General features: G+C 39.8%; 1 protein-coding gene across 5 annotated transcripts in view; it reads left to right on the top strand.

The window, feature by feature from the left end:
* Window positions 1-6,303: 6,303 nt before the first annotated feature.
* bdnf (brain-derived neurotrophic factor) overlaps window positions 6,304-7,756 on the top strand; it is a 15,183-nt gene continuing 13,730 nt past the window's right edge. For 2 of the 5 annotated variants that reach the window (XM_010793248.1, XM_010793244.1), the window contains exon 1: window positions 6,992-7,161. Coding sequence is in view for 1 of the 5 variants with exons in the window: in XM_010793244.1 (XP_010791546.1) it covers window positions 7,159-7,161 (3 nt within the window). In the remaining 4 variants the exon portion in view is untranslated. Of the gene's footprint in view, window positions 6,465-6,991; window positions 7,162-7,252; window positions 7,388-7,756 lie in introns of those variants that run through there. The other 3 variants (XM_010793252.1, XM_010793249.1, XM_010793247.1) reach the window with 3 other exon arrangements.

Genomic DNA, 7,756 nt, shown 5'->3' on the forward strand with positions numbered 1-7,756 from the left:
TCTAAGTCTCTAGAAGGGGACCTGTTGTTAAATTCTCTGATGTGGTCTCTTACATTACATACAGCATTCATTGGCTGCTTTAATTGAAACATTCCAATTGAAGGCAGATTTTCTCATTTGTAAAATACCATTTCATCTTGTCCATCTCTTCCATTTTGCGATGCAGTTAAAGGAAAGGTTAAAACTTTGGTGAATAATGCCTATTTGCTTTATTGCCAATTTTGTTGAAATCAACTCTCATCCAAACCATGTGGATAATTGAAACTAGGTGTTTCATTGGTAATTAAGTGCCCGGGCTATTTACTGGCATTATCACTACCTCAAATCCTTTTCATCACAATATGAAGGTTAAACTACCACATCAGTTTGTTAGGATCAACCAATAACCACTTGATCTGAAGAATGCCTTAAATGATCTCTTATACCAAACAGGGGGTAACTCCACTGGTTGCAAAAAGAAAGTGTGATGTATAGAAGTCTATGAGAAAGTGATCCTACTTTTCACTTTATTTATTATCTGAGTAATCATTTTCACAATGTTAATGGTTTCAATATCTAGTTTCAAGTCTTCTTCATTAGAGTGGATTTTGTTCATTAGGGTTCATCATTTAGAAGATAAAGTAGGGTATGTTTGAGGGCGGGGCTACCCTGTGACTGACAGGTTGTAACCATGGCATTGTTTTCGATGTACAACTTTAATTACGTTTATTAGCATTCGATAACACTTTGCTTTCTTGTGTATTTTCTGGTTGAAACAACAATTGGCAACATCCAAAGCTGAGGCTTCAAAACCCTAGTCCACAAACCGATCGGTGATGCTATCGTGACTTTGTTCTCCTATTCTATGAAAAGGATCGAATTTGCACTAGTTTCCATCACCGTTCATTTGAGGAAGACTCATTTTAAGGCTGGCATAAGATGGATCAAACTAGAGCCAGAAAAATACTTCATTATTCAGATGTCAGACTTTTTAAAAAAAATACAAATAACATCATTTCAGCATACATTTTCTTATTACCTCAAACACATCATTGGTATTTCTGTGCTCTTTATGAATTAGTGGCTATTATATAGACAGCAGACTCAGTTGTTGTGGCGACATCAAGATGTTTATTTTGTTGGAATTCAAATATATTTCAAGTATGTAAGTCCATCAGGCCTCTTTCTTTTAAAATGTTACTACTATCCATTATTCAGTTTTAATTTTCGAAAATGATTTGCATGAGTTCTACTCTATCTGCCAATGAAGATAATTTGATATGATGGAAAACTTCTTCCTAGCTACTGAATTGACCTTGTGTGGAGATTGTTGCTTTAAATGCTGATTTCACAGTCGAGAAAAAGCTTTGAAATTTTAGTAGGTGTTACATTAGGATTTTCCACTTTGTTTGAGAGTATCCCCAAACATACACTTTATTAAAACCAGGCACTCCACCGTACAAGGGAAAGTTCACACAGTAACACCTTGAAATGGCCCAGCACACAGACCGTGTAACACTGTTACTGAGCAGTTGGGACTTCAGTGACTCTGTGCAGATGCCCTTTGACAGTTTCTGTTGAGGCAGAGCACAGTGTTACTTCCCTACGCAGCTTTCCTCACTCAGTCCGGGCATTTTAACCGACAGCCTCCAAGTCACGATCCTCCACCTCCTCTGCAAGCTAAAAGAGCTAAAACTCTTGACCCGTCCATTCCTGGGCGCCCACAAGTGCTTAAGCAGATAAAGATTATATTCATCACAAAGGCTTTTTAGTATGGGGGTCAGAAAATAGGGCTTTTACATAAAGACATCGAAAAAACTGTTTTGTTTTGAAGCCTGAGTAATGCTGATATGCAGAGTTGCTGACCTTATCTGACTGTATATTTTTAAGTTGGCTTACAGTGGATTTTACAACAAGATATATACAGTGGTATCGGTTGTTCTGAAAACGTTTACACTGAAGGTGAAAATGCCTAAATCGTAATCATGTAATCAGGTTGCCATTTTTAGTGTCCTTGTGTTTGAGTAATTAAGACACTATGCAGGTATATTTCAGCTTAATGATACAAATGTCCCACTTAAGAATGAAACAGACATTTGTCTTTAATTTCTTCAATGTTTTTTTTTCTATTTCCTGATACTTTAAATCATTTGAATCCCAATTGCCATCAGTTAGCTTTCATTTCCTGGAACACTACATTTAAATAGTAAAGCTTTGCATTGTGATTTTCCACCCTGCTCAAACATAATGTAATACTAAACCTACCAAGAAAAAAATCTAAAATGTCCTTTTGGTTTTTCATCTGGTTCTTCAATGATGTCACTATGCAAATTGGTTGGTCTAACTTTTCACCCCACAGTCAAACATGTTTTGTTGTTTGCTGTCTCAGTTTTTATATGTTAAAAAGGATTTAGATTAGATTTAAATGGCAACCAAAGCCTAAGAATTGGTTGCCAATTTCTCAAAATGCCAATGGCAACCTGGCTTCTTTTACTGTCCAGCCCGCAGTGACTAACTTGTATGACAAACTAAGGAAGCCTGTGTCAACAACCATGTGCTGCTTCAGTCCCCATCACTGGTGGCAGATAAGATTCCCACAAAGTGAATATCAGAAATCATAATTTGCCACATACCATCAGTATGCATCCCGTTGTTGTTTTAATAGCTTGCAGATTACATTACTTGTGTAATCTGCAAGCTATTCAAATAACCACACTTTTGGTATTTTGCTACTGTGGTAAGTCTTTTCATTAATGTTTTGTTACATTAAGTTATGTCTGACTTTTTGAAGGCACTGTAGAAAGGAAATAGGGCCAATAATGAAGTCACCAAATAAATCTGAACAATCACACTCCCAAATGTAGAAAGACTTCAATATTACTGTTTCTTATTTCCTCGTAGAGTTCAGCAGAAAGCTGGGAAGGAGTGACAATCATGAAATGTGAAGTTCTCTGTCGACGTGTGTTACATACATGTATATGTGCTGCGTTAAAGGTCAGTGCCTCATAGATACTTCTTCTTTGCAATATTTGGCTGATCATAAAGGGGCTACCATTTGCAGAGTTGCCGTGCATGCAAAATTCCAGGTCACTACCACTGGGATCCAATAATGCCTTTGGCTAAGCAACAAGATGCAAATACATCTATTCAAATTCGCACCACTCCATATACATCCACGCTTACACAAACACTTGCACACAATCTCATCTCAGTGCACTATGCTGCAGGGTTAAAGTGCAGGGGCGATACTTGGTCCGTCAAAGGATTTGATTACATATGTTGTTGTTTATTTTGTTGTCCAATAAATGCAAATTATCATTGACATTCTCACCAATTGAAATACAAAAATGTGTGTTTACCTTCCCTGTTGCGTAGTTTGGCAATCCAGTGTCAGGCCCAGATTACTGTCTCACCCAGGCCTTCATAAAGCTAATGGCAGACAGGCAGCATCTTCCTCTGCAAGCTGTCGAGCAGACACAGGTTAGTCAGAGTTAAGAGATCAATGCATTATATGTCCCGCCCAGAGCTCCAGATTTCTCCCCTAAGGCACTAAAGACAGAGTTTACATAGTCACCTGGTGTTTAACTGGTAAAATATAGTCGAGATAAGAAGGATGGTACTGTGCGCAGTAAAGACAGATAAACCCTCAATATCACACCAGCACATCCTGTCCAATTTCAGCCTGCCAAGCCACTGGGGCATCCCAAATATCATCCATCCCGTCACTGTCCATCACACTATACATAGAAACGGGGAAATTAGCACAAATGCAGCACTCGCCATCAGTGTGAAGTATGGTGGCAGTAGGGGGATTATTTACGGGCAGCATTACTTTCTGAAGACCTGAGCTCTGAGTCACCAACCGAGCCTGATAATTAATTCCTCACTCCACAGAAATATTATGAAGCTCCATGACAGAATGACAGATGCACATTGTCAACAGGGTGACTGGATTAAGCTATTATGACTGGTTAATTATGTGACAATTAGGTTTTTATGTAAATGAATGAAGACTTTAGGTAGCAGTTTATTTGTTTTTGTACCCTACACTGTGTTTGACTATGAAAGGGTGAACACAGGAGACATGAGGTACAATAGTTTGATGTACTGGTGTGTAATCAGTATTTTTTGTTTTTGTCTGCTCTTTGTTTGTCCCAGAGCTCAACTTCCTGTAGATACAAGAGGTGGGGGGGAGATACACTGGGATCTGACAGTAAGAGATAACCTGCCATCAGCGGCCTTCTATTTTTAACTGCAGGTACTAGTAACGCATGACGTGGGGCTCTTGTTATCAATATTTATGGAACAAAGATTAAGACAGAGTAATGATACACATAGCCACGGACTGGATCCATCCTCGCCTAATAGTTGTCATTACGGCGATGGGGAAGGAAAGTGCTGATAGACAAAAAAATGTCAGGCTGGCACTTTACAATTTAGTAATGATTCTAGAGACCAGACACGGCCCAAATGTAATTAGCAGATGTAAACAGGAAAGTATGATGACTGCTGTGTTGAAATGGCTTTAACAATGTTTTTTTGTAGTTGTTTTTTTGTTTTTTTGTTGGTGATTCATTTTGAACAGTTGTCATTTAAGCAGGTGGAGCTGGGATTCATTTGCAGGCTTTCATTGACAGATTGTTGTATTCAATCACTTGAGATCACACCTTAAAGGCGGATTGCTGCTTTGGAAGTAAATTCGTTTTCACAATACACAGAGCAATAACAACTGTTGGTAATGAGCCAACCACTAAAGAGCAAATATTCCTGCCATTATTCGTCCATCATACATCTTCCCTCGCTCTGCTTACAGTACCTAATGAATATCAATATCTATACCAATCTCAGTTTTTCTTTACAGACCACGGAGATCCATAATGCTGTATATTCATTTCCAAATTTATCCCACGGTGAAGCCCTTTGGCAACACATTTTAATAACACTCCATGTGCCAAAATATATTACACTCCAACACTTTAAAGTTCCAAGAGTAAGCTCAAAAGAGGTGAAGTATCTTGGCAGAGCATAGAGCAAAATGCCACGCAGTCATATGCAACCCAGGGGATGAAGTGATTGATCTGTGACCTCGGACTCCGCCATAAGATATTGTGGTGAAGAGTGCGGGGGAGGGCATGGATGGTGAAAAAGGGACAAGCATGAGTCAGTAACAGAGTCTGCGAAAAGCTGTGGGAGCAGAGTAAGTGTTAACAACATCGCAAGTAGGAGCAAGTCAAGTTACCACGTCAGGAGGCACAAAGAACTGGGAGTAGGATGATGGTAGGAGCCCAAAAGGTGATGGGACACATACATCCTGATCGTTTAATCATGTGAAGAGAATGAAGGGAATTGTTCATCCACAGCAGGCTGTCCACGGCAAGCTGATATGTGTTACCTCTCTCTTTACGTCACTCCCTTTTATTAGTAGCCTGTAATGAGTAGCCACCGTGTGAAGGAGTGAGTTCAAGGATAATAAGCGATGTGTGAATCTCAAATCCAGCACTTGTTGCCTGTATATGGTACATTAAAATGTACATTGGCAAATAATATATTAATCTAATTTTGTCTGATTATGCCATCTTGTGTCTTTGAGACAGAAATGTATTGACACAAACTGCAAAGAAAATAACTTTTTTTCTTGTGGCCACTGCCTCTACAAGCAAGATGACAGAGTACATGCGTAGTCAGACCAAATTAGAATCAACCCTGTTTGCCAAGAAAAGTATTTTCAATGTGTCAGAACTTTTGTGGTACAATATTGACAAGTGACACTGAAAACAGTAAAAAAAAATTGCATTTTTATTTTCCTCTAGAGTCATTAAGCCGCATATAAAACGATCAATCAGTGCATTTTTCAGCACATACAGTATATGAGGAAAACAGGATAGTGTCCCCCTCTTTAACCACCTGTGTGCCAGAGCAGCAGCTCTGAAAGGCTTCAAGTTACCTTAATCACTTTGTTGAACACCTTCTTTGTTTTGTCTTGTGAGAGAAGTCCAAGGATGTGTCAGTTTTGTGCTATTATCTGCTTTCAGACGCACGCCTACAGGTTCCAATAACACGCATCCCATGCGGCGTGATTTCCATAAACTATGACAAAAAAGTAATTTTTACCGCAATAATGACACGTTTCTTACAAACACTCTAGAGAAAGTTTGTGATGCTGGAAGAGAGTCAAGCAAATATCACCTATTACTCATGTTACTTAGTACATTTGGGGCTTCACTTGCAAGCACAGCGCTTCGTCACTGCATAACAATCAGATGGCTGAGTGATGGCAGTGCAACTGATGGAATTTTACTGAAAACAGATTTCGTCTTTGAACTTCCAGTTATTCCTGATCGAAAAGTATCATCCCTGGCTTTTAACGCTCTGGTCGCTTCTCTCAGCTTAATCACGCTTCCGGAGGACGTGGATTAACTTTTTTTTCTCTTACATCTACCCGGGAAAAAAGAAAAAAACGCAGTACTTTAACTGAATTTGACAATGTAAGTATTATGTGAGTGTTTGGTCCGGCAACAACAACAAAAAAAGCGCAGGGGGTGCAGCAGCAACAAGTTCCTCAACAACTTGACAGCAGGCACAGTGCCGCTAAAAATGTGATATTGTTTTGTTAAAGCGAACTGGCTGTTCATCCTCCGTGTTAGAAACATCTAAATGACCAGTTGTGCGTGCGTAACAGGCCTATATGGCCCTTCGCCAAATAGGGAGTTAACAGTCTATAACACAAACACGTGAATATGGATATGTGTCAGAAGTTTGTATGTGTCTATCGTTGTTTCTCGATGCGGATTTAAAGATATGAGGCAGTGAACGAGCGATCAGTCGGGAACTGGTATCCCCATAAACTTGGATTGCCGTCGCTTATTTCAATCACGTAAGACCCCTAATGGCGTTGTCCGGGCGAGGGTGTTACGTATATCTTTACAAGCTTTTCTGACAACCCAGCCTTGTTGATATTTGTCTTAACTGTAGAGCCACCAAGGTGTTGCCTAAGAGAGTTTAAGCACGCCGACATTGCAAAGGGTTATTAGATTCATAAGTCAGCGAAGTGGTGGGCGATCTACTGAGCACAGCAGAAGTTCTCATATGATGACTTCAAACAAGACACATTACCTACCAGCATCTGTTGGAGTGAGTGGATATTAAGACACTTCTATCTCCAGGACAGCGTAGGGGAAAATGGTAAGTAGCAATGGAAACACACAGCATATAAAGGATGATTACCAGTAAATAGTCGCGCTTGCTATTTAGTCTGGCAACGCATTGCTGGAAGGGTTGGACTCAGAGGCTACTTGAGAAACTCAGTATCGAGACCCATGTCTGATGAGGCTGATGTTGACAAAGCTTGTGTGAGAAAAATATTGTGTGGCATTTATTCGGCTCGGGATATGCCGGTACACTGAGAGAGGTAAGGAAATATTACATTGTGTCTCCGCGCAATGTGTGGATGTGATGTAGGCTGGAGACTAGTCTTGGAGGGTTGTGTGTTGGCAGTGCACTCTTAATATTTTATGCATGTAGTATGTTATTTTCTTGCGGTGCCCATGCTTAAAAGAAAGCAACATGTGCCACTTACCTGTGATACCTGCCATAAACATGACATTAAGAACAATCGGGCTCAGTATCAGCGTGGCCATTTGGCGTGAGAGTGGAGCCTTTTTTTTTAAGGCATCTGTTCACTCAATTGAACCGGCGTTTGTGATATAGGTGCTGTTATCTGTAAGGAAATGTCCGACCAACATGTGATCAAATATTAACAGGACTGGTTTGGCAAGGG

Source organism: Notothenia coriiceps, unplaced genomic scaffold (genome assembly GCF_000735185.1).
Source record: "Notothenia coriiceps isolate Sejong01 unplaced genomic scaffold, NC01 NC01_scaffold00037244, whole genome shotgun sequence".
NCBI classification, from domain to species: Eukaryota; Metazoa; Chordata; class Actinopteri; order Perciformes; family Nototheniidae; genus Notothenia; species Notothenia coriiceps.